Source organism: Mustela putorius, unplaced genomic scaffold, assembly GCF_011764305.1.
Source record: "Mustela putorius furo isolate JIRA1106 unplaced genomic scaffold, ASM1176430v1.1 tig00000275_pilon_pilon_pilon, whole genome shotgun sequence".
Classification (NCBI taxonomy): Eukaryota; Metazoa; Chordata; class Mammalia; order Carnivora; family Mustelidae; genus Mustela; species Mustela putorius.
The window spans coordinates 30,152,938-30,180,073 of NW_025421341.1; the positions used below are offsets into that span (position 1 = coordinate 30,152,938).

General features: G+C 36.7%; 1 protein-coding gene across 10 annotated transcripts in view; it reads left to right on the forward strand.

Moving 5' to 3' along the window:
- AGFG1 (ArfGAP with FG repeats 1) overlaps nt 1-27,136 on the forward strand; it is a 74,859-nt gene that overhangs the window by 19,602 nt on the left and 28,121 nt on the right. For all 10 annotated transcript variants that reach the window (XM_045078809.1, XM_045078808.1, XM_045078816.1 and 7 more), the window contains exon 3: nt 24,764-24,879. In XM_045078809.1, coding sequence (XP_044934744.1) covers nt 24,764-24,879 — 116 coding nt within the window. The remainder of the gene's footprint in view (nt 1-24,763; nt 24,880-27,136) is intronic.

Sequence of the window (27,136 nt, forward strand, 5' to 3'; positions counted from 1 at the left end):
AAACACTCACCAAGGCACTTGCTGTGCTAGGTACTGCAGATGCATTTATAGGCATTTTTCATAGGCTTAGCTGACAGCTTAAAATCTAGTTGGGGAGACAGATAATGTAACAGTGATAGTATGTATTAGATAATTAATGGTAACAATAAAAAGTTTCAGAAGTATGAATATGGAAAGAGGCTCAATTTGTTGGTGAAAAGGACAGGATTGGAAGATCTCATAGAGATAAAACAGTTAGGACCTAAGCTGGCAGGAAGATACTGGTTTGGTTCATTTGTTTTTAAGTTTGTTTATAAGTAATCTCTACATCCAGCGTGGGACTTGAACTCAAGACCCTGAGATCAAAAGTCACATGCTCTTCTGACTAGCAAGGTACCCTGTGGCAGGAAAAGATACTGAAGGCACATCAAACACAGTGCACAAAGAAGGGAAATTTATACTATTAGAAAATATACCAACTTTTTAAATGTTTGTTAAGGAAGACACACACACATTGTGTCCCTAAGAACATCTTAGAACCAAAGTATTGTGCTGGGTATATTTAATTCTTAACAATAGTAACAGTATCTGTGTTTTTAAGAACTTAAGAGATGCATAGAAGGTGAGGATTGATAGGAAATGCAGAGTGGTTAACAACTTTAAAACTTCATAGACTTCAAACGCAGATGCTTCATTATCAGTTTACCTTATTTAAACATTTAAATCATAAATATAACATGCATAGAGAAAAGTATACAAATCTTAATTTTTCATTCCAAAACATGTTGCCGTATTCTTCGTGTCATCTGTCAGTAGTTTGGAAAGGGCCATACTTAATCACTTAAATTTTGGTTTAAAAAGATACTACTGTTGTGGCAGTAGTGGCTCAATGGGTTAATAAGCCTCTGCCTTCGGCTCAGGTCAGGGTCCTGGGATCGAGCCCTGTGGAGCAGAGAGCCTGCTTCCTCCTCTCTCTTGCCTGCCTCTCTGCCTACTTTTGATCTCTGTCTGTCAAATAAATAAATAAATCTTTAAAAAAAAAAGAAAGAAAGAAACTACTGTTCTATATCTTGTGCATGAATGGGTCATGCCTGAAGAGAAGTGCTTCACCAGTTAACAGTAAACTGACTGACAGCAGTCTGGGTTCTTCTACTCTGTCCAGGGGGCTTAGTGTTCTGAAGGGCATATTTGGTTCATGATTCCAGTATTACAGGCTTAAGTAGGTAAGCACAGTGGGTGTTGGATGACTCAGAGAGTGATGAATTAACCTATGTTCCACATGCTTTGAATGTTCCTCCAGTCATTTATATGTAGGAAAACCTGTGCAGTCATTTGTGTGTTTAACTTTAATCTGTTTTAATGCTTGCATTACAGTTGTGAAAAACCTACCAAAGAAAATCATGCTGCCAAATTTGGGAAAAAGAGTAGGAGGGCACTGCCAAGTTACAGGGCAAAGGACATGGATACAGGAAAGCCATTTAATTCACCATCAGCGCAGTGGCCTAGCACATGTGTATATCTAGGGAAGATTTCAGTTTTCCTTCATTACTGTATTACGGATTATTCATTGTTTTTGGAAAATCTCAAAACTGATGGCAGTGCCACTTATGGTATTTGAGTCATTAATAAAGAACATCTGTATTGGTCTGTAAGCCGTGGTAAGCAAATAAAATTATTACTATTTATAAGCATGTACCAAGGACATGCTTAGTATTTATAAAAATGCATCATTAGTTTCTATATATGTAGTTTACAAAATACTTGAATATTACTTTAGTATCCTCAGACGACTACAGTGAGTTCAGTCGAGCAGATATGTACATTATTACATTATAGACCATAGTATGCCAGATGTTAGTAAAATATTTTGCGGTGAAGCACTTTTTACTTATTATTTGAGGAAATTGTTTTAACTTTTTTTTTCAAAAGTAAAATATTTAAAAAAAATCCACGTATTTATCTTGCAATACTTTCTTTTATATCATGATGTTAACTTTGAAAAAAATCTTTAGGTAATCTTTGGGTAATTTATGGTCTCTAGTTGAAGGAATTTCACTATTGGGTTAACTTTTTTTTTTTTTTAATAGATTTTTATTTATTTATTTGACAGAGAGATCACAAGTAGGCAGAGCGGCAAGCAGAGAGAGAGAGAGAGAGAGAGAGGAGGAAGCAGGCTCCCTGTGGAGCAGAGAGCCCGATGCAGGACTTGGTCCCAGGACCCTGAGATCACAACCCACTGAGCCACCCAGGCGCCCTATTGGGTTAACTTCTGATTATTAAAGTTAATGGAAGGAGGGCTGGGGATCAGAGCTATACATAATTCAATAAAAAGAAAATGTATTTGTAATTTTATTTGAAGCATCAGTTTTTCTTTTCTGGTGCAAATGAACTCTTCATAATTATGTTTTAGGCCTGAGAATAAAAGAGTTACTACTGATGCTCCATAGGCATACAGTCTACACAGAGAAAATCATGTGTTTTGACAGTATTTGGTAATTTTTATGCTAGATTATTAAAATAACCCACAAAACAAACTGCTGCTTTAAAAAAAAAATCCTTCTAAAACAATAAACCCATAAAGTAAGGTGTTCTTCTCTGTTAACCATTATGATGGATTCATTTTTCATTTTTGAAGTAGAGATTCATTAATCACCTACTGTATACCAGGGACTATCCCCTTGGGTACCAGAGATACAGGGATAAGCAAAAGCAGGTATGATTTTGCCATTATGTAACACTAAAGAGTTTAGTGGGGGGAGAGAGACAAGAACAATTATTTCTGTCAATTCCATTTTGGTTGAAGAGTAAGAAGGGGCTTCAGGGTGCCTGGGTGGCTTAGTCGTTAAGCATCTGCCTTCAGCTCAGGTCATGATCTCAAGAGTCCTGGGATCGAGTCCTGTGTCAGGCTCCCTGCTTGGTGGTAAGCCTGCTTCTCCCTCTTCTACTCCCCCTGCTTGTGTTCCCTCTCTCTCTGTCTCTCTGTCAAACAAATAAATAAAATCTTTAAAAGGGGGGGGGGGGGGGGTTCATTTGTGAGTTGCAGGTGCTTTGAGAGTACAGAGACATAATATTTTTCAGGAAGTTATACTTATGATTAAATAGGCCTTATTTTATGAATGAAACTATTCAGAGCTTTTAAAGGGCAATTAAATTGTATCTTTGGGAAAGATTGGAGCCATTTATAACCACAGGCAAGCACTACCACAAAAAAATACTAGTTTCTAAAAAAAATGTAAGATTCTAAATTCACTTGCTCTGATAGTTTTGCTGGAATATCCAGGTATCATTTTATGATATTTTATATATACCTAGTCTGTTATGAGGCTAAACAGCACACTAGTGGTTATTTCCTAAATCATCCAATCCTGTAATCTATAGTACGTAATGGTGGTTCTTTGTACAGAATCATGGACTCTGAAAAGTAGATAACCAATATTAGGAAGATTGTTTAGGACATTATCAGAGCAAAGACAGTGAGTTTTTGAATGACTTGTGAATCAGCTTATGGAAATATCATGTAGGTTCAAAGTATTGTATTCATCTCTTTTTTTGTTTTTTTTAAAGATTTTATTTGAGAGAGAGAGGGAGAGTGCGTGAGCACATAAGCAGGGAGAATGGCAAAGGACAAACAGGCTCCCCACTGAGCAAGGAGCCCAAGGAGCTCAGTCCCAAGGAGCCCAAGACCCCAGGATCATGACCTGAACCAAAGGCAGATGCTTAACCAACCAAGTCACACAGCCACCCCTAAAATATTTTGAAGTCAGGCAACCTATGAAAGCTTTTAGTGTAGTTTTTGCCAAGTAATGTAGATATTTATTTATGTATCAGATGTTTATTGAGTACAAAATCTGAGATAATAGAAATTATAGGGGAAGGATTATCAATATTTTCACTCCCTGCGCTGAGTGGTTTTATTATTTGAAAGATTTTTTTAGTTTTCATAGAATTCAAAAGTGTATACATTAATATTTGTTTTATGTATTTAAACTCTGGGGATATTTTAACCTTTATGGTGAGCTTAAATAGTAATAGCAAAAGTTGGCTCTTATTTTAGTAACAACATATTTGATGTCATTATTGAGTGCAGAGCTAAGTTACAGACTCGTTATTCCAGTATTTACACTTACTGTGTTGCTTTTAGCAGAAGTTTGCAAACTATTTCTGTAAGGGACCAGTAAATATTGTAGGCTTTGTGGGCCATCTACATAGTCACTGTTTCATATACTTGTTTGAAAAAAGCATTTAAAAAAATAATCCTTTAAACATGTAAAAACCATTGTTAGATCAGGGGCAGTGCAAGAGCATGCTGATGTCCCAATTTGATCTACAGGTAGGTGGTGGGCTTAAGACTCCTGGTCTGTGACATTCCAAAGTTTTCTTTTCTCAGTGTAAATCCTTTTATAACCTTCCTATTTAATCTTGCTTCATTCCCAGCAGAAATGTTTTAACTGTAGTGATCTCTGTTTTGTTTTCCATATTTGCTGTCTGTATTCGTTTTCTTGCCCTTTTGCCTATGCTGTTTTATTTATTGTGAATCTTTTTTTAAGTCCTATCAAATTTTTACTCTCCTGTCAGGTCTTCCAAGAATATAATGTGGCTGAAAGGGACTATAAAACCCCCACTCATACTTTATATATATATATATATATATATATATATATATATATTATTTATTTGTATGTGTATGTATATATATAGTATTCACTCTAAGATGCTGCACAAATTTTTTTTTTAAGATTTATGTATTTGAGAGAGAGCTAGAGAAAGAGTGCCTGAGTGAGTGGGAGGGAGGGACAGAGAGAGGGCGAAGGAGAGAATCTCAGGCAGACACCCCACTCAGCAGAGTCCCACATGTGGCTTGATCCCAGGACCCTGAGGTTATGACCTGAGTGGTAATCAAGAACTGGTCACTTAACTGATTAAGCCCCCCAGGAACCCCGACACAAAATTTTTATTGCTCTTGTAGTTCTTCTGTGTTGGTTTTATTACCTTTGAAACATAAGAGACATTTCTGTGGCATAATCTTATATACCTTTTCATTACACATACAGCAGTGAAAAGGTACAAGACTATATATACCCAAGGGAGTTTGAAACTTAAGATCCATGTGAGTTTCATTGGAATTACTCTTCGTAAATTTTTTTTAATATTTACTTTTCTGTGTGAAAAGTCCTGGGTGTTACTCTCCAGAGATTCTCATCCTGGCTGAGGGAAAGGACTGTCTATTTGCATTTTTGGCCAGAACCCCACTGTGATTCTGAAGCTGAGGGCTAGGGACCACCATTTGAGACAACCAGTATAGCAACTAAAGACACCTGACTACTCAAAATAATTTGTGGTCTGGTTTCAGCACCACTAATAAAATGAATCTTGTCACTTTGGGCAAACTCTTTCCCTGAGCTTCGTTTTCCTTTGTAATCTGTGAGAAGTACCTGTTTTTTTTTTTTTTTTTTTTAAAGATTTTATTTATTTATTTGACAGAGATCACGAGTAGGCAGAGAGGCAGGCAGAGACAGAGAGAGGAGGAAGCAGGCTCCTGCTGAGCAGAGAGCCCGATGCGGGACTCGATCCCAGGACCCCGAGATCATGACCTGAGCCGAAGGCAGCGGCTTAACCCACTGAGCCACCCAGGCGCCCAGAAGTACCTGTTTTGTACCTTTGTTTTGCATGCTCTTTTCCAGTGGTGGCTGAAAACCCAGAGTACTGAAGAAAGACCTAGATGTTAGGTTGTAACTACTGTTCTGAGCATTTATTAAACTTTTTTTTTGCACTGGTATCCAAGTTCACATGATTTATTTCCTTCTAGTTTATTGGCCTCACCCATTTTAGCTGCTTTTTATCTCAGCTTTTTGTTTGTTTCTTGTTATTAGTGTGTTATCTTTTTAAAAACTTACTTGGATTTAATTAAAAATAGAAATTATTAGTCTTTTTTTGTTCCTTTTAAAACTTTTTATTGTGGAGATGTTCATATATCTATGCAAGGAGACAGAATGATATAACAAACTTCTACCAACTCATGGTCTTGCTTCTCCTTTATTATTTTGAAGCAAATCTGAGACCTATAATTTCATCTATAAACTCTCCAGTGATGTTATCTCTAAAACACAAGGACTTTAAAAAAATATATAATCACAATATATACCATTTTCACATCCATAAAAATTAATAATAATCTAGTTATCTAGCATATCTAGCACATATTCAAATTTCTTTCATTTCATAAATCTCATTTTTTCCTTCTTATAAGAGTTTGTATAAATCAAAATACAAGTAAGGTCCACATGCTGTGAGTGGTTAATATGAGTTTTGAAACTGTACTGCTGATAAAGGATCAGAGACTAGATGATCACAGTCTGACCAGGCAACTTCTTGGGCCCTGTATCCCTTGGACTCAGGGAACAAGCCAGTTTTGCTTCTGAGAGTGAGGGCCTCAGACCAGTGGAGCTGGATACCCTGTAACCTGGAGGCCCTGCCATCTTATGTCCCTGGGAAACATAACAGCTCAGATTACTTTAGGCCTTGCAGTCAAACCTACGGCACAGGTACCCTGTGGCACACCTCTAAGGCATAGTCCCTCATCCGTGTTTCCTCCACTGCTCCAGTGTCAGCTGTTGTACAGCTTCCTCATGATTGATGTTTAATTCTTAACTACAGAGCAGGAAGTCTGTTTGGCTTCTGTGATAGCAGCTGGCATTCATCTTGGCAGCACAGGGTGCCATCTGGTTGTGGGGTACTTTATGAACTGTTAAGAAGAAAGTTGAAACAGGCTCTGGGCTCATAGATTTTTGAGGAATTGGTGATGACATTGAAGACTTCTTCATCTGTTTCATGAAAGTCAAGCCATCCTGCACAGGCAAGGTCAGCTTTGGGAAGGAATAAGCAAAGGCCATGCCCAGCAAGAACTTCATAGAGTTTTAGATTGTGTCTTGTTAGTCCTCTGTTCGACTGTGGGCTCCACCGATTCCCCAAGGACAGTCTCATATTGGCCTGTAACTCTAGGATCTTTGCAAGGATGGGATGATTGTGAGCAGTCATCTTCTGTTGGAGAACTTGTTGCAGCTTCATCCTCTAGATCTTACTGAAGGTGAGTGGGGTCTCCCAGTAGTGCGAGCGCTGTGATGGAGCAGCGGCTCTGCTTCCCACGTTGAGCTACGGGCTGCGGTGCCTCTCAGAGCCCCTTCTCATGGATGGTCGTGGCACGATCTCGTCTTAGCAGAGGCTGCTCGAAGCCGCAGCACAGTGACCAGATTTGCCTGTCTTCTGCCCCTCCGTCTCCTAACATTTTATTATGAAGAATTCAAATATACCTAAAAGCAGAAAAATTACGCAGGTACAGTAGATACTGTGCTATGTTTGCTTTAGCATATATGTATGTATCTGTGCATTAGTCAATCCATCTTATATTTTTCTTATATTCCAAAGTATGCTGCAAACATTGGTTCACATCACCACTTAAATCTTTAGGATATCATTAATTGAAATTCAGTATTTGTTAAAAATTGTTTGAGGTATAATTTACATTATAAAAATCTTACCTTGGGAAAGAGTTTTAATAAGTATATCCAGTTTGACAACCCAGACTCCTGCAAAAATAAAGAACATGACCATCTTCCCACGAAATTCCCTGTCATTCCTTCATATTTAATCCCCTCCAGAGGCAACCAATGTTTTGATTTTTATTTGTATTTATATAAATAAAATGTGTGCTTTTTTTTGTTATTTTGAAAGTTATGGATGTGGATACATATAGTTCCTTATTTTTTTATTACCTAGTACTTTTCTATTATATGATTAGATAAAAATTTGTTCATTCTTTGTAAGATCTGTGATTAGTGAGTATTTTCTTTGTCTATGGCTTTCTCATTTATTTTCTTATTGGGGTCTTCTGACAAGCAAAAATTTGTCTTCTTGATGAATTTTATATGTTTCTAGTTTTATAGTTAGAGCATTCTCAGCTCTATTTTAAGAAATCTTTGCCTTCTAAATCATCATAATCTCATTTTATTTTAGAGGCTTTGAAAACTTTGGCTCTTACATGTACATCTATGATCAATCTCAAATTAATTTTAGTATATGGTGTACTAGAGGTTGAGGTTCATTTTTTTGTTGTTGTTAGTCACCATACATTATATCATTAGTTTTTGATGTAGTGTTCCATGATTCATTGTTTGCTTATAATAATACCCAGTGCTCCATGCAATACATGCCCTCCTTAATACCCATCATGGGCCAACCCATCTCCCCATTCCTCCCCTCTGAAATCCTTAGTTTGTTTCCCAGAGCCTATAGCCTCTCTCAGTTTGTCTCCCCTTCTGATCCCCCTCCCTTCATTTTTCCCTTCCTTTTCCTAATGTCCTCCATGCTATTTCTTATGTTCCACAAATAAGTGAAACCATATGATAATTGACTTGCTTTGTTTGACTTATTTCACTTAGCATAATCTCCTTTAGTTCCATCCATGCTGACATAAAAGTTGGGTATTCATCCTTTCCCATGGCTGAGTAATATTCTATTGTATATATGGACCACATATTCATTATTCATTCGTCTGTTGAGGGGCACCTTGGCTCTCTTCACAGTTTGATTGTTGTGGACATTGCTGCTAGAGGTTCATATTTTTCTATGAATATATACAGCTGTTCTAGCTCCATTTGTTAAAAACACTTTTCTCAATGGATTGCCTTGAAATTTTTGTCAAACATGAAATGACCATGTAAGAATGATTATGTTTTAGGGTTCTGTGTTCGGTTTCATTCATTTATTCATTGGTCCTTACACCAGTGCCACATCAATCAATCTTGAGGTCAGCTAGTGCAAGTCTAGTTTCCCTTTCTTTGAAGAATACTCTACATGTCTAGATCAGGAGTTGGCATACTGTGTCCCCTGCACCTCCACCCAAATTTGGCCAGTTACCTGTTTTTATATGTCCCACTTAGCAGTCTACTGTTGTTTGACATAGGGACCAAGCCCAGGCTGCCCCCCTGGCCGTCCCCATTCCCCTTCCCCCTGTTGGTACCTTCTGTACCAAGTGTTGGGATCTTAACGTGGGAGTGGGCGACTCCCATCATCTTTGGCCAGCTGCTCAAGTTGAGATGACTGGGGTCTCTAGGACAGGAAGAATGCTGGGATCTGAGTGTCACTGGGGCAGAGAATGAAAGTGACCACTGTGGTTATTCAGATTATCTGTTTCTTGTATCAGTTTTGATGATTTCTATTTTTCAGGGAATTTGCCTGTTTCATGTAAGTTGTCATATTTATTAACATTAATGAGAGCCCCTTTTAAAAGTGTACAGATTCTATAACAGTTTTGCTCTTTATTATTTTTTTCCTTCTCTTTGCTGTGTTATTTGCTCTTTCTTTGCTTAAAGTAGAGCCTAAAATCATTGATTTGAAAGCTCACTTTTCTAGTATTTTAAAACAATAAATTTCTCTCCTCTGCTTTATCTGCTTTGAACAATTTTCGATATGTTGTGTTTTGTCATTCAGTTCAAAATGTTTTCAGTTTTCTTGTGATTTCTTCTTTGATCCATGGATTATATAAAAGTGATTGCTTAATTTCCACATGTTTGGCATTTTTGTAGGTCTTTTATTCTAATCAGCTTCTAATTTACATCTGTTTTTGTCAGTGAACAGTCTCTGTATGTTCTCTCAACACTTTCTTACTTTTTGAGACCTGTTTTATGGTCCAGCACATAGTCTGTATTGGTGAACATATGATGTGCATTTGAAAAGAATCTGTTTCTGAAGTTGTTGGGTATAGTATTTTGTAAATGTCATTTATAGGTTTGTGGTTAATAATGTTGTTCAGTTCTTGTAGGTCTGCTTTACTGATTTTGTCTAGGTGATTTATCAGTTACTGATAGAGCAGTTAACAAATGATTGTGGATCTGCATATTTCCCCCTATTTTATTGTTTGCTTCATTTATTTTGAAACTGTTGTTAGGGACTGACATTTATTACTATGTCGTCTTGATAAAGGTGTCATTGTGTCATTACACAATACCTCTTTTTATCCTTGGTAATATTCTTCTTTGAAAAGAGTATATTATATGATATTTATATTGTTGTTGCTCTGTAGTGATAGGCCATTTTAAAGCTCTTTATCTTTGTTTTCTAAAGTATGACTATGATGTACCTATGCATGCCTTGCAAGTGTATATATGTTTGTGTTTATACTCATAGTGTTTGCTGAGCTTTGTCTTCGAGATTATTTTATTTATTTTAAAGATTTTAATTATTCATTAGAGAGAGAGAGAGAGCACAAGCGGAGGGGAGAGGCAGTGGGGGAGAGAGAAGCAGACTCTCCGCTGAGCAGGGATCCTGACCTGGGGCTTGATCCTAGGACCTGGAGATCATGACCTAAGCCGAGGGCAGACGCTTAACCATCTAAGCCACCCAGGTGCCCCCCAAATTATATTGAAATTGAGACTTCACCGGCATATATGTTAACATTCTGATATTGTCCTACAAGTCCCTGAAGCTCTGTTAATTTTTTTTCTCAATCTTTGATTCTTCACATTTCTATCAATTTATGTATTCAAGTTTACTTAGCTGCTTTTTTCAGCTCCAGTCTCCAGTCATCAGAATGAATAATTTGTTTTTCCCCACCTGACTCTTCTGTTATCTCCATACTGTAGTTTTTTTTATTTAGAATTAATTTGATACTTTTCATTTCTAGAATTTACAGTTGGTTCTTCTTCTTTTTTTTTTTTTTTTTAAATTGACATATAGTGTATTATTTGCCCCAGTTGTACAGGTCTGTGAATCATCAGGCCTATACATTTTACAGCACTCACCATAGCACATACCCTCCCCAATGTCCATAACCCAGGCACCCTCTCCCTATCCCCCCACCCCCCAGCAACCCTCAGTGTGTTTCATGAGATTAAGAGTCTCTTTATGGTTTGTCTCCCTTCCTGATCCCATCTTATTTCATTTTTTTCCTTCCCTACCGCCCACAACTCCCCATCCTGCCTCTCAAATTCCTCATATCAGAGAGATCATATGATAATTGTCCTTCTCTGATTGACTTATTTCGCTCAGCATAGTACCCTCCAGTTCCATCCATGTTGTTGCAAATGGCAAGATTTCGTTCTTTTGATGGCTGCATAGTATTCCATTGTTTGTATGTGTGCGTGTGTGTGTGTGTATTATATATATATATATAAGATGTGGTGTGTGTGTGTGTGTGTATACACACATCACATCTTTATCCATTCATCTGTTGATGGACATCTAGGTTCTTTCCCTAGTTTGGCTATTGTGGACATTGCTGCTATAAACATTGGGGTGCAAGTGCCCCTTTGGATCACTACATTTGTATCTTTAGGGTAAATACCCAGTAGTGCAATTCCTGGGTCATAGGGTAGCTCTATTTTCACCTTTTTAAGGATCATTCATACTGTTTTCCAGAGTGGCTGCACCAGCTTGCATTCTCACATTTGGTTCTTTTTTATAGTTTTTATTTCTCTGCTGAGATTTCATAGTTTTATTCATTTTAAGCTCTTGTGTATGGTGATACCATCAGCTTCAAATCATTGTCTGCTAATTCAAAAGTCCTCGTCATATCAGATCTGTCCCTACTGATTGCTTTTCTTTTGGTTGTAGGTCACACCTTGCTATTTCTTTGTGTGTCTAGTGATTTTGGATTATATCCAGCATATTGGAAATGGTAGGTTGTAGATTCTGTGGATTCTGTTTTGTCCCTTAAAGGTATTGGTTTTGTTTCTTTTGTTCACTTTTTTTTTTTTAAAGATTTTATTTATTTATTTGACAGATCACAAATAGGCAGAGAGGCAGGCAGAAAGAGAGAGGAGGAAGCAGGGTCTCCGCGGAGCAGAGAGCCTGATGTAGGGTTCAATCCCAAGACCCTGGGATCATGACCTGAGCCAAAGGCAGAGGTTTTAACCCACTGAACCATCCAGGCGCCCCTCTTTTGTTCACTTTTTACTTTAGCACATACTGCTTTTCATGAGGATACCAGTTAAAATCTCTGCTTTAGTTCTTTTAGTCTCTAATTGCTTGGAGTGGCCCCATACATGATTAGGTTAAGGGTGAGCCAGAGATCTGGGTAGAGTTCTGCAGGTTTTGTGACTCCTAGTCTCTGATTCCCTCCCTCCCTGGATTTGCCCCCCCCCCCCTTTTTTTCCCCCCGTTACTGTGGTTGCAGGAATCTCCTTTTTAAGAATTGTGAATTTCTGTTCAAATTTTACACAGCTCTGGTTGACACTGACTGGGTCCTACTTTCTAGTGATGATCTTTAAAAAAACAAAACAAAAAGAAAATACCTAGTTTCCTCTCCAGTTTCTGTTTGCTGTGGTTGGTCTTTAGTGTCTTCTGATAGTTACTGTTTGCACAGAGTTTATAGTTGTCCTCTGCTGGAGGGTTGGGGGGTTAATATAAGCTATTCTGACATTACTGGAAGTGGAAACTGTTTTGCTTGCCTTTTAAATCTTCTCTTTTTTCTATAAGGTTCTCCTCCAGCAATATTTACTCCTATTCTCTCCCCCTCTCTCTTCTTCCTTCTCCCCTCCCTTTCTCCTCTCCCTCTTGCTTCTCTCTTCTCCCAGCCCAGTTATTTGTTCAGTAGTTTCCAATGTCTGGATTTCCTGATTCTGTCCATGTCATAGTGTCAGTGTTCCTCTGTCATCATGGTTACCTGTAAATTGGTAGTTGGATCTAGTAGCTTCTTAAGGTTCATGTTTAATTTGGAGAAGGGGAAGATGCGATGTTTCATAGGCCCTCAGGTGGTATGTTAGTGTGGTGGTGGGTGGTATGTTAGTAGCTGTTATTGCAGTTCTCTATTCCTAGATCCATTAATTTGGGCTTAAGGTGGTGATTTCTAATTTAGTGATTTTCCAAGTGCAGTCTGGGGACCTGTTGATCATTCTTCATTCAGATCTTTTCAGGGATTCTATAAAGTCAAAAATTTTTGATAATAAATACTTTATTTTTTATTTTTATTTTCATTCTCATGAGTATATAGGAGAGTTTTCCAGATGCTATATAACATAAAGATGCAGAAGCAGATGAGAAATAAGCTGTCTAATGTTCAGTCAGGTATTAATGAAATTTGCAAAGATGTAGAACAGTGCCACTTTTTTTCACTAATGGTTTTTAGTTTTAGAAAATACAGCTGTTTTTCATAAATAAAAGTCATTTACAATTAGCATGGAATGTTTTTATTATTTTTTTAAGTACATCAAACTACTTCTCATACATATCAGGTATAGTGCACATAGAGCTATTTGTGGTTCTCAATATTTAACTGTTTTCAAAATGAGTTAGTTCCATTGCATCTTCAACAGTGACCAACTAGGTGTGTTTTTTTAAATATCATTATGACATTACTTGATGTATTTAGTCTGTTGTAGTATTCCTAGTAATGCTCAAATTGTCCCCTTTGGACATGGAAATAATCTCTTTTGGAAACCTACTTAAAACTCAGCTCTTCTGCAAACCTCAAGTCTGCTTTGAAGAGCTTTGCCTGAATATTCCTCCTTTTTTTTTCCTTTTTTATCAACCGATGAGTCACTCTTGTATTTGCATATGTTTAAAGAAAACTAAATGTTTCTTCTTCTGATCATTCATTTACATAGAATATGGTAGAGAACAGGTTTACTTCAGAGGCTTGTTTTGCATTTGGGGCAGTTTAGTCTCTCTATTCCTCAGCCAAAGGCTACATTCCCAGCCTTAGTCAGCTGTCTGGCAAATGCATGCCTTTAGTCACCAGGACAACCAGACAATAGCAGTGTCAGTACAAATCAATTATTATCGTTGAGCCTTTGAGTTAAACACTGAATGAGTAGTGTTCTTGTTAGAGTTGGTTCGCTGTTATTTAATGCTATCCTTAAACCACTGGTAATCCACAAACAGTTCTTATTTCATATCATGGCAAGTAAATAAAACTGGTTCTTAATATTCAGTTCAAAAAGAAATGTGATTATGTTAACTTGCCCATTCTCCTCCCTTGCTCAGTACCTTGTCTATTCTAGTTATATTCTGGAAAATGTAAAAATTGAAAACTTTCTCTGTGGAGAGAGAGAAACCAAAACCTTGGTTAATCTTCCTTCTTGGCAGTCTGGCATGTAAGATTCATAACTGGCTTTGGGAATGAGAATGCTGTGCTTTAAGAGGTAAAATTAACTAGGAAGAAATTGTAAACCGAAGAAGAAATAAGATTGGCTTTACTTAGATACTAAATGTATCTGTGTTTATAGGCAATAATTTGTAATATAAACGTGTGGCAACTACAGTAGTCTGTAACTAGACTAGGCACAGATCGGTAGAGTAGATTCTGAGATATGCTATAATTTCTCTCTGTATTAGGTGTATGAAGTTATCATAAAATAAGTGAATTTCAGCAGTTCGGTATGGAAAAAATTGTTTATTCAGTAAAGGGAAAGTCAGAATGTTAATCGACAGAGTATATCAAAATATATTTCAGAAGTATTTTTAATTTGAAAAATTTTTTATATTTTATTTATTTATTTGTCAGAGAGAGAAAAAGCACAAGGAGGGGGAGCAGCAGGCAGAAGCAGGCAGAGGGAGAAGGAGGCCTGAGCAAGGAGCCTGATGTGGAATTTGATCCCAGGACCTTGGGATCATGATGTGAGCTGAAGACAGGTGCTTAACTGACTTACCCACCCAGGTGTCCCCAGAAGTACTTAAAGTTACAATTTAAAAGCCCCCAAACAATAAAAATATAGAAAATGTCTCAGAGTATCTCCCTATAAGATTTTTTTAATCCCAAAGGGAAAAATGTGACTTTATTTTGGAGAAACCTGGTTTATTTCACTTAACATCACCCAGGAATGGGATTAAGTCATGTTGTAAACTCCTCAGTACATATCAGGAGCACTGATGGACATGCACTGAGGAGTTTACATCATGACTTACATGCATGACAGAAATTTTGTTTTGAGAAAACCAATATAAAGGAACATACTAAAAAATAACTGGCCTGTGCTCTTCAAAGATGTCAGGGTCATGAAGGCAAAGACGCATGAAGGAACTGTTCACCAAGAAACTGTTCCAGATTAAAGACAACAAGACGGTATGGATTCTGTACTGGGTGATTGATCCTTTTCCTTTTGCAATAAAGGACTTTATTAAGATAATTGACTAGTCTGTGGATTAGATAATAAATTGACTAGTCTGTGGATTAGATAATAAAAACCCCAAATATTTATTTCCTTATTTTGATAATTTTGCTATATTTGTCATATAAAAGAATGTCCCCCTATTTTTAGAAGATACATTTAGGAAAAGAAGGTCCATATCTAAATGGCTCAGAAAAAATTTTGTCTATCTCAAGAGAGAATGGTAAAGTAAATGTTAACATTAGAGACTTTGGGTCAGGGATATGTAGGAGTTCTGTTCTATTGCACTTGCAGCTTTTCTGTAAAATAAATTATTTTATGGCTAAAAAACAGACTAAATTGTAGTATTTAAGGTTGTATATGGTTGGTGGTAGACAATTAAGAAATCCACAAGTGATTACCATAAAACTTAATAGAAAATATAGCTGACAGTTTAACATTTAAATTTGTAAGGACTTTATATACTAAAAGCAGTGGAAAAATCACAGAGTAAATATTGATAAATTTAACTAGCTAAAACCAGGAAGCTTTTTAAAGATTTATCATACAAAAATTATTAGACCCAATTGTTTTGTTACCCATACAGGATAATGTACATATGTCATCTTAGTTTGAGAAGTTAGGGCAGATGATAATCTTTCTCCACACTAATGTGACTCACTGAAGTAGTAAATTTTACATTTATAAAGCTTTGTATAATTTGCAAAGCACATTTATGAATCAACATGTATTTTGAGTTGAGGAGTCCTTACCATGCTCATGTTCCTTGCTGACGGAAGAAAGAGGGAAGGCTCCTTTGCTGTCTTGGGAAAACCACAAAATAAGGACACAAAACACACAGTTTGTTGGACCAGGAATGGACAGCTAACCCCGGGGGCCAGTGACTAATCAGATCCTCCCTCTTTTAAGAAATTGAATTGAGGTTCACTGGAGGCTGGATTCAACTGATGAATCACTTAAACCGAAGACAGTAGGTACTTGGGCCATGTGCAATCTTAACAAATAAACAGGAAAAAAAAAAATCAAGTACTAAGAGAGTAACTTTATAGACATACTGTGAGAATCAGAGGTAATAAACTGTTTGATGGGACAATTTTGGAGAGGGGTTTTGGAAGCAGATACTCAGACTGCCTAGGTCCTAGATGGCTTTCTCTTTACAGGCTAGGTTCCCAAAAGTCTTTGTTTTCTTGAAGTGTTGCTGTATGCGTCCTGTGAACTTGTTTTATCTGAACTATTGTGGCTGGGTTTTTGTTTTTTGAAACCTGTCTGGAATACTGTCTGACATTAGAGACTTTAAATGAAAATTAAAATCCTGGGAATGCGCTGTGTATTGTATACTGCATTTTACTAAGTGGCCACGGTAGGTTTCTGAGTTAAAGCTCCTGATCTCCTTCACAGACCATGGATATTTGCAAGTAAGTTTTACTGTGGTTTCCACTGCATTTAATTTCTCTCTAGTGTTCTAAATATTTGCTGCTTTTATCTTTTCTCTTTGTACTCATTAGTTACTTAGAAAACAATTGTTAAATACCTATTAATCCTTACATGAAACTTACTCTGATACTTTTTCTCCTTTATTCTCTAGGGAATAAATTTGCCCTTATATAGTCCTCATTCTTGGAAAGGGGTCATTTTAGTTTCATCTCTGTTATTCCACATACACAGTATGATACCTGCCTCTAAAATAGGCTTTTAGTTATTATCCTATTTAAATCATTTTTACTTTTGGATGCTGGGATGGTATCCTAGTAAAATTCATACTTGCAGGTAAGTAAGGGGTTGGCGGACCTTTTCTGTAAAGGGTCAGACAGTACATATGAGGTTCTTGTGGACCATACAGTCTCTGTTGTAGCTACCCAACAAAGACAGTAGATAAACAAGTGCACGTGGCTGTGTTCCAATGAAACTGTAGCTGCTAACCCCGTAGGCCAGATTTAGCCTGTGAGGTCTAATTTGCTAACCTCTGGTCTATATAGAATGTGAGAATTTGGATCAGTGAATTTATTACTTCTGCATGAGTAAGTTGTTAAGCTAATGTTCTAGGTCAGCATGTATATTTTAAGTGGAATGAAGGGCAAACACATTTCTGCATCACATATATTTCAGTGGCTGATAGGAAGTTGCTTTCACTCATGCACTAGGTTATTTATTTCATGTCTGCTATGTGTCAGACACTGAGAATACAAATAGCGGTAGAGAGAAGCTTCCTGCCTCATGAAGTTTACATTTATTAGCTGTGAGATAAAGGGGTGAAAGTAAATAATATGTTGTAGTAATGTATATATGAGGTTTGGTGTGGGGGTTTTTGCCCCCTTTGGATTGGATGTTCAGGGAGGACTTTCTGAGGAGAGGCCAACATGACTAGAAAGAGTGATGATAAGACGAGGAGACTGTAGAGGTAATCAGGGGTTGGCTCCTTTGGAGCCTAAATTGTTGAAGAATTTGATTTTTATATAAAGGAAGCCACTATAAAGTAGTTTGTGCTTAAATTAAAAAAAAAAACTAAGATTAAATAAATTGGATTTGATATAGGTCTAACTTCCTCACAATCCATTGATGTGTCTGGTTCACAGAGGCTGTCTCTTAGTTATCTGCACATAAAGTTTGTGAGTTCCTCTTAATGAATCAGTTGCATATGTTCTAATTCTGGCATGTTTTTTTAAAACCAAATTTTAAGTTGGAATATGCCTTTATAGTCCTAAAAAGATATATACACAGAGAACTATTTGTTTCTCTTGCATAACTCCTAGGAATAGTGTCTTTGTTTCTCAAAGTATTATTAACTAATATATATCCTTTAGATAGGCTATCACAGAGAAATACCTACCAGTCTAGAAGTATTAGCATAATCATGCTAATGTAGGTTGGATGGGTATAGTAAATGTTAATAATGTACTTATTTCTCCAGTATTTTACTTGAGTCATGACATGTTTTTGAGCTATTTTTCTCATTTTGGATTTTTAGGGGAAAATAAGGCAAAAAACTGATTTTTCTCCTTTTTGGGGCAAAATAATATATTGGTGATACATGGTATCTCTCTCTCGAGAGCTTTTTTTTTTTTTTTTTAAGATTTTTAATTTTTATTTATTTATTTGAGAGAGAGACAGTGAGAGAGAGCATGAGCGAGGAGAAGGTCAGAGAGAGAAGCAGACTCCCCGTGGAGCTGGGAACCCGATGCGGGACTCGATCCTGGGACTCCAGGATCATGACCTGAGCCGAAGGCAGTCGTCCAACCAACTGAGCCACCCAGGCGTCCCTCTCTCGAGAGCTTTTAATGGGATTTTCTGTTGTTAATATTTATTTTTTCTCAGTTTTTCTGCATGCTTAGAAAGAGTAGGTATTAGTTACTTGTTCATAAACTTTTCAGTTCTTAAATCTCATTGTTTCTGTATTTTATGGGCAATATTATCAGATGCTGTAATTATATCTTACATAGAGTCAATAATTCTCCCATCTCTTCACTGTGGAGTGAAAAGACAAAAAAAGTAGTTGGATATATATATATATATGTATATTGGATTAATGAAAAAAGATTCTCTAATTCCAGAGCATCTTTCTCTCCTTTCCTTATTTTTTATCTTTTTATGTAGAAGTTGCAAACAGAGTCTTGTCACAATCTTTATTCTTTGTATCCTTTTTGTGAAGATAAGGGTTATAAAGGTAAATTCCCTCTCACACAAATTTTCTGCTCTATTTTGCTGTCCCATGAAATGGTAATAAAGCTGTACCCTCTACCCTTCTCAAGCCTGATGCAGCAGTGTTTTCTTACCCTTTCTTTTTTATAGGAGTAATTGAAAATTGGTATGGATGTTTCCTTTCTCTGGTGTCCGTAATTGACTTTGTTAAATTGCTTGCACTGCATATATTTATTACCACGGTTTGGGTGCTGTGCTGGAAAGCTTCCATCTGCCCTTCCAGCTCTGGTCTTTACCCTGCTGCTTCAGGCAGCTGGTTTATCTGGATACACTAATGGGCTTTCTTGATTCCTGGCTTCCATATGGGTATATGGGTAGCATTGTTGGGGAGCATTGTCAGCGGCTCAGAGAAAGAAAGGAAAGAGGGAGAGGTTAAAATATTTACATTCTTCTTCCCTGTGGGATTTCTTGTATCCTTTCTGCATCCTTCCATTGAAGGTCAATCTCCCATCAAGTAGCTCTCTTTCTTTTAAGGTTACTGACCTCTTATTCTCCTCCTCCCTTCACTGCCAGTGGGTAGGGTTGGGCCCAGCTGTTACTAATGTGGGGCCCTGTACTCATGATTTCCTTATAGCCTCTGTGCTTTGTAAATAGTCTATTAAACTTTTTTCAAATTTCCCAAATTGAGTATGCCACCTGTTTTCTATGGCAACCTTTACTAATAAATATGCTTTAAAATATTTTAGGTTCTGTCAGTGGCTATTATGATTGCAATTCTAAAGTGGATCAGCACTAGAATAAGGAAAAAATATTCTGGCAATTTCGTGGGTTTATGGTGTTGACTGATATGTAATTTTATTATAAAATAAATGATGTGTGGTTTTAAGCATTATCAGTATGTTGAACACAGTATGGCACAACCCATTTTTTTAAGCACTGGGAATTCAGAGTACATGAGACATGTGCAGTAATTTAAATATGAAGCAGTAATGAATCTCATGTGAGAGGTACAAAGTGCTATAGAAGTTTGGAGGAGGGAGATTATTTTATCAAGAAGACTTTGGTTGTGTCTGTAGCAGGAAAGAAAGGAGACTCATAGTTCCCGTGTTCTTGAGGAGACCTCTGCTTTCTAGCCTTACTCACTTTATTGTACCATAACCCACCTCTGAAAGTGGTAATAACTAATAATAATTAAAGTTCACTATATATACCTGTTGTGGAGTGGAAAACACCTATTAACTTATTTAACCCCTCCACCATCCCTGTGAAGCAGCTGCTATTACTAAACAGAGTTGGAATTCAAATTCAGGCTGTCTGGTTCCCTAGTCTAGGCTCTGAGCTACCTAGCCATCCCATTATTCTATAATTAGAGCTGATTATCCAGCTCCCTCAAAGAGATTATCAAAACTAATTACGTCATGAGTGCAGCTTTTGATGATGGTGACTTTTCAGATCATTCTTGCCTCCCCAGTGGCATTTCTGGTCACCTAGCTGCTTGTTTCTCATGCAAATAGGTTTTATCAACCGCTGTGGCTTCTTGTTGCAGTTATACCTTTGAGGCCCCTCATTCATTATAGATTTTAGCTTTTTACTTAGTGTCTTTTCTACTACTGTTAATCATTTCTGCCAATCTTAGTATCTGCATGGATAATCTGGCCTCCTAATTCCTTGACTTCTTAATCTCTAATAATCCTGCATCTTATTTTAGATTTTTTATTTATCAGTAATTGAATCACTGCTCAGAGTTCAGTTTCAAACATCCTGTTCTGTGAGCACCTCCACTTTTTTCTTCCCAGCTCATTCCCTCTAATTTCTAACTCCCAGTAACTTTGGTACAACCTGAGGCTAAACTTCTTTGGTGTCCATCATCCTCACCATATCTTTGTTTTTCTCACTTTAGATTCCTTAGTCTGTTATAACTATTCTGTTTTAATTTTTGTTGTATTTTACCTTGGCTAAAGCCAACACTTGACTACTTTCTTACTTTCTACCTAGATAGCCAGATGAGGCTGGAGGGAAACACAAAACTTTGATGACTGGTTTCATTTTAGTACTCATGACCACATACCTCAGTACTGCTTGCTGTGTTAGTAATTCATTCTCCCATTCTCCTTTAACTTTAAAAAACTGTCCCTTTTCAGTTGATAGTATTTATTATTTTACTAAAAAAACAAACAAAAAAAGAGAACTTTATATGTTTCTATCAAGAAAATCTATAAACCTGAAAGAGCAGTTTTAGTAAAATAGTTGTAACAGAAGCCAGCTTTTCAGGAACTAAAATGTGAATGGGTCTTAAAGATTTAGAGACTGACAGTTTCCCAGATGTGTTCCTGGAACACTTGCTTTCAAATGAATCTTGCCCAATAATAGGCTGAGACTACATAATTTTAAGAAATACTGAAAACTATATGTAGTAGTGTATATATATATATATATATGGAAAGGAAGTTTCCATTTGCTGGTCTAAATTTTAATAAAACATTGGTTTTCAAACCTTGGTGTATTCCCTAGTTACTCAAAGGGCTTACTGAGATACATGGTTGGGCATCACCTCTTGAGGTCCTGATTTCTTAGTTCTTGATTGGGTCCTGGAAGTTTGCATTCACAAGTTCTTAGGTGATGTTGATGCTGCTGGTCCAGGGAGTTAGAGAGTGTTGTGTTGTGTTACAGGTTTTTTTTTTTTTTCTTTTTTTTTAAAGATTCATCTATTTCTTTTTAGAGACAGAGGGCATGAGCTGGGGGAGGGCCAGTGAGAGAGGGAGAGAGAGAACCCAGAAGCAGACTCCCTGCTGAGTGCAGAGCCGGACTTGGAGCTCTAATCCCAGGTCCTTGAGTAGACAGCCCAAAACCAAGAGATGGGGATGCTTAACCTACTGAGCCACCCAGGTCCCCCTAGGGAATGCATTTTGAGAGAAACTTTACTTAGGTATGAAGGTCCAAAGTTAACTGACAAGAGTGGCAATTACGGTTAGGATTTTGAGCAATATAGAAAATAGTTATTGTGGGCTAACAGTCAGAAATAAGGACTGACTAACGTTAAGGGGCTTTGATAGTGAGATATCGTGAATTTGTAGTGAACCAAAGCAGCTAGTTTTAATGATTTTTCCAGTCAGAGAGCAGGAGCAGGACCATAGCAGTTAGTACAGAATTGTGAGTGGCAGGGCTGATCAGGCTGCTGATGCCAGATATCTATAAAGTTTACCATCAAGTACTTCATCTTTATATTACCATGACGAGTGTCAAGACAGTAACTTAATGATCTCTCTTCAGCCCATCTTCTTTTTATTCATTTGTGTATTTGTTATTTATTCACTATTTGTTTGTAGTTTAAAAAATTGTATATAGTAGTTAATGGGGATTTTTGGAATGTAAAGACTAAATGTTGTAAAGTGTCCTGAACTAATTGTGTCAGTTACAGTTAATAATTCTTTGGCTTTGGGCAAATGATTACCATATCTCTTGTTTTCTCATCTGGGAATTTTTAAGGTAGAAGAATTAGAAACTTCCAGTACCCCTTTATAAATGTAATTTTAAAGCCACAGCATCTTTCAAAATTACATTTTTGGAGAATCATTAGTCAGGTTTCTGACTAAGGAGAGTCCCATGTGGTTCCTTTTAAGTTGTTAAATAGTTTTTGGAGAAACTGACCCTCTACAGGGTTGATACTATTTCTGGCAGTAAGTTGCATCACCATTTCTGGAAGTCTGCACTTCTTGGGCTTTGCCACTGAAAAATTTTTATAATGATACTGTGTGTTAGCCTAGAACTTAACATGTGTCAGCTAGACTGCCTTAATGATGGTATAGTATCTGTATTGAGCCTGGAGTAGGAGGGAACCACAAGAAAGTTTGTCTTGAAACATGCTTGGGGTATGTCCTTTTTCTTTTCGTTCTCCCTTACTCACTTCAGTGAACAGGGTAAGATTGAGAGGTGTGCTACTGCTTTTCATTCCGATTCCTCAAATCTTTGTCGGGCTCTTTGAAGGTAGATACTGTGTTCCCTTCACAGTGTCATAATTGGTTATTTTTTAAAATAATGTGATTTTGGGAACTTGTGGACTAGTTCCTTATAGTTTTACTGAAGAATAATTAATTACAATAATTTCTGTGTGTTTAAACTATACAGTTTTGATGAATTTTGATATATGTGAAACTATCAGTATAGTGAAGACAACATACATTTTCATTATCCTGAAGAGTTTTTTGGTGCCCATTTGTAATGTATCTGCTGATCTGCTTACTGTTTCTATTGATAAGTTTATATTTTCTGAAATAGAAATGAATGGAATCATACAGTTTGTACCTTAGAGGGGGAGGTCTGGCTTCTCAGTCAGCATAATTTTCTTGATGTTGATTAATGTAGTTGGCCTGTATCAATAATTTACTCCTTTTAATTACTGAATAATATCCTACTTGGGTATTCCAAAATTGATCTATTTTACTTGTTGATGAACATTTTGGGTTGTTTCCGCTTTGGAGTAGAACTCTAAAACAGCTGTGAACATTGTATGCATATCTGAGTGTGGACATGTGTTTTTTATGTTTGTTGGGTAAATACTTAGAAGTGGAATGGCTGGGTCATCTGGTAGGTAGGTATATATTTAACTTTTAAGAAACTGTCAACAGTCTTCCAAAGTGGTTGTACCATTTTAACATTTTTGAGAGTTCCAGTTGTTCCACTTTGTTACCCACAACACATGATACAGTTAATCTTTTTATTCTTAGCCATCTAGTGGTATCTATGGGTGTCTGTGGAGTCTTGGTGTTCTAATTTTCTGCATGACTAGTGATTTTGGGCTGCTTATTAGTGATATGTGTGTCTTCTATGAAGTTGTCTGTTCAACTTCTCTGCCTACTCTTACCAGTTTTTTATAATTGAGTTTTAAGAATTTTTAAGTGTATTTTGGATTCATGTTCTTTTAGGTTCTTAACACATTTTGCCAACACTTCATCAGTTGGTGGCTTTTCATTTTTTCTTTTTAAGTTTTATGAAATAGCAATAGTTGTAAATTTTGAAGTTCTCCTTAACAGTTTATTCTTTATACTTCTCTTTTTGTATTGTATATGAGTTCTGCATCATTTCATTTCTGTAGTTTTTCTAAAAAGTTAAATATCTTAAGATTCTTACTTTTTAGCCATTAGGGGTAAGAAAGCATAGGAGGTAATTATAAAGCTAGAGTTGAAACTGCCTTGTATTTTTGTTATTGTTATTATAATTTAATTATTTATGATTCCAGTACTTTATATTTGGGTCTTTTTTTTTTTGGGGGGGGGTTAAATTTTTTTTTTTTTTTTTTTAAATTAATCTCTGCATCCAACATGGGGCTTGAACTTACGATCCTGAGATCATGAGTCACATGATCTAAAGGCATCTGGGTGGCATAGTTGGTTAAGTGTCTGACTCTTGGTTTTGGCTGTGGTTGTGATCTCAGGTCGTGGGATTGAGCCTCATGTCGGGCTCCATGCTCAATGCTGAATCTGCTTAAGACTCTTCCTCTCCCTCTGCGCCCCCACTCCCTGCCGCGTTCAAGCATATGCATGCGCTCTCTTTCTCTCTCAAATAAATAGATAAATCTTTTTTTAAAATAAGAGTCACATGCTCTACTTACTGAAACCAGCTGAGCACCCCTTTTTTGGTTGATATTTTAAATCTGTCAAAGATCCATGAAATTGCTGCTGATCTAATTCTTCTGTTTTATGGGGTGAAGGAACAGAGGTTTATAAAAGTAACGACTTTGCTCAGGGCTTACAGTTTATGGTCGTTTCAAGACCAAAAAGTCCCAGATCCCCTCAAATCCCATTTCATTAGTTGTTTCCCTGTGAGGTGTTAATTTTTTATACCGTTGCTAAGATTTTATTGCATATTGGAATATATTAAAATAAATTTACTTCATTCATTGCTTCATTTTTCTTTGTGATAAATATTTTCATTGAAAGCAGTGGTATTAAGTAGGTTAGCTTTTTGAAAGAATCCTAATTTTCCCTTAAAATTTCATTAAGTTAAGATGTTGAATTTAACACTTTTGTTTTTTTTAATTCTTTCCAAAGGTCTGTAAACAGATTTGGCTAGGATTATTTGATGATAGATCTTCAGCAATTCCAGACTTCAGGGATCCACAAAAAGTGAAAGAGTTCCTACAAGAAAAGTATGAAAAGAAAAGATGGTGAGTGAATAGTTTGTATTTAGAGTAAAGGCTCCCAAATTCACATTAATTATGGGTAAGATTAATCTGAAAACAAAGGAAGGAAATTCAGGTAGATAGGAAATGAGGAAATAGGTGTGCAGGTAGATTGATCCTTATTATATTTTGGCATTTTATTGGATTTGGTTTCTAAAAGCCTTGACTTCTACTTAAGTCACCTCTGCCAAACAGCAGCTTGTTCCTCATTCCTTAACTTTTTGGAAAGTTAGGGATCCTTCCTTCTAATCATTCTTTAGTCCTATTAGCTTCTCAAGACATTCTAGTTTTATACAGCCTCTTTCTTAAAATCATCATTCGTCATTCATTTAGCAAGTATTCAGCATCTTTTATATACTAAGCACTATGCTAAAGCTCTTGTGTAGTAATCCGTCCACTTAATTGCATTTTGCAGTTAAGTCTTTGCTCAAAATATCCTCACTTCTCACCCAAGAAATCATCTTACTACCTGGTTAAAAAGGGAGCCTTTATGCTCCCCTGACTAAATCCATCAGATGTTAATTTTTAAAAAGAAACTAGAACAGGTTGAACGTGTGGCTGGTAAAGCCCTTTAAAAAGCAGAGCAGGAAATATGTCTATAAAACTAGTATTCACCTACTCTGGAATCATCATTTTTAGCTATATTAACACAATTCAGTTTACTAAGACTATTCATTGGTATATATTTCCTTCTTGGGGGGTTAAGAGGATTAACGAGAGTCACAACTAGGGGGAATAGATAAGGAGGAAGTAAATGGTTTCTTGTTTCCCTGAGGAGCTGTATTTTAACTCAGGGATCCTAAGAGGGTACGTGCTATGGTTCATGGGTGGTTCATATCTCTACTTTTATTCAGTGAGCACAGTAGAAAGAAGTGGCTTTCATTTGTGTGCCCTGTGAACTTTGAATTCTTATTGTTCTCTAGAGGAGACTACTTTTTGCAAGGCAAGATTAGCCATAGCCAGGGCTATATTCAGCAGCACTAGATATGTTCAGTATGAATGGAGATAAAAGCATACCAGCACAATTTTAAAGATTCTATTTATTTACTTGAGAGAGGGAGTAAGAGATGGGGCGAGGAGCAGAGAGAGGGAATCTGATCTCGAACTTGATCTTGGGACTCCGGGATCATGACCTGAGCCAAAGGCAGATAATTAACCAAGTGAGCCACCCAGGCACCCCCATACTAGTAAAATTTTAGATCAAGAAAGAAGAAAATCTTTGTGGGGTGGAGTAATAGTAAAAACATGGTGGCATGAATGATTCTTAAAATGAAGTGTATATTTATCCATCATTTTAGCTCTTAATTTCCAAGACCTTGTATCCTGTAGTTAGACCTTTCTACTTGCATAGCTATAGCCTGATTTTGATTTTTTCACAATAGTTTTACCAACTCAGAAAGTTAGTTTGAATAGAACTTAGATGGGATTTCAGATGGTTTATCTTTAAGCAGCAAAAGTAAAGTATGCATTAGTAAGAGTTAATAGATTTAAAACCATTGATTCCCTTCTTGCGTTTTATGATGATAATAATAAAATTATTAATTCAGACTGTAACCCAAATAACTGTTAACCTCAAATAATTATAATTCATGTTACTTTTTCTGTCCTGAGAAACAGGGTGGTAATGACAAGAATAAAACAAATACACAGTTGAAAGATGGGCACCTAGACCCTAGATGGGCCAGGCCCTGTGCATTTTAAACTCACACTTCTGCATCCCTGGGACAATGTAATGAGAGAGCAGTGCAGTGGGTTTTTAACATGACATAAGTACTAGCCAAATGCAGTCTCTCTAAATATCCTCACTGTACTTAACACCATGAGGCTATTGTCTTACATCTGAAGAGGTTTTGAAATTGACCAGTTTTCAAACTCACTTCCTATGCTGCATAAGCCTGGTTGCTTTACTTTTAGTCAGGCGAGTGTTTTGAACCAAATAGGTATTATCTGGTTGTATCCTTTGATGAGATTTGACTGTACTCAAAAATTGATATCAGTGAATACACCAAATTACGGAAAAGCACAACTTCCTGTTTCCATTTTCATATCACATCTGTCTCATTTATTGGGAAAGCAGTTGTATTGTTTGTCATTATTATATGATTTGGTAAGAGCTAACAATTATATAGCTAATAAACCTGGACCGGGAACTGTTCTAAGTATTTAATGTTAACTCAGTTAAACCTCTTAGCAACTATCTCCATTTTATAGATGAAAAATTGGAGGCACAAAGGGTGAAGTA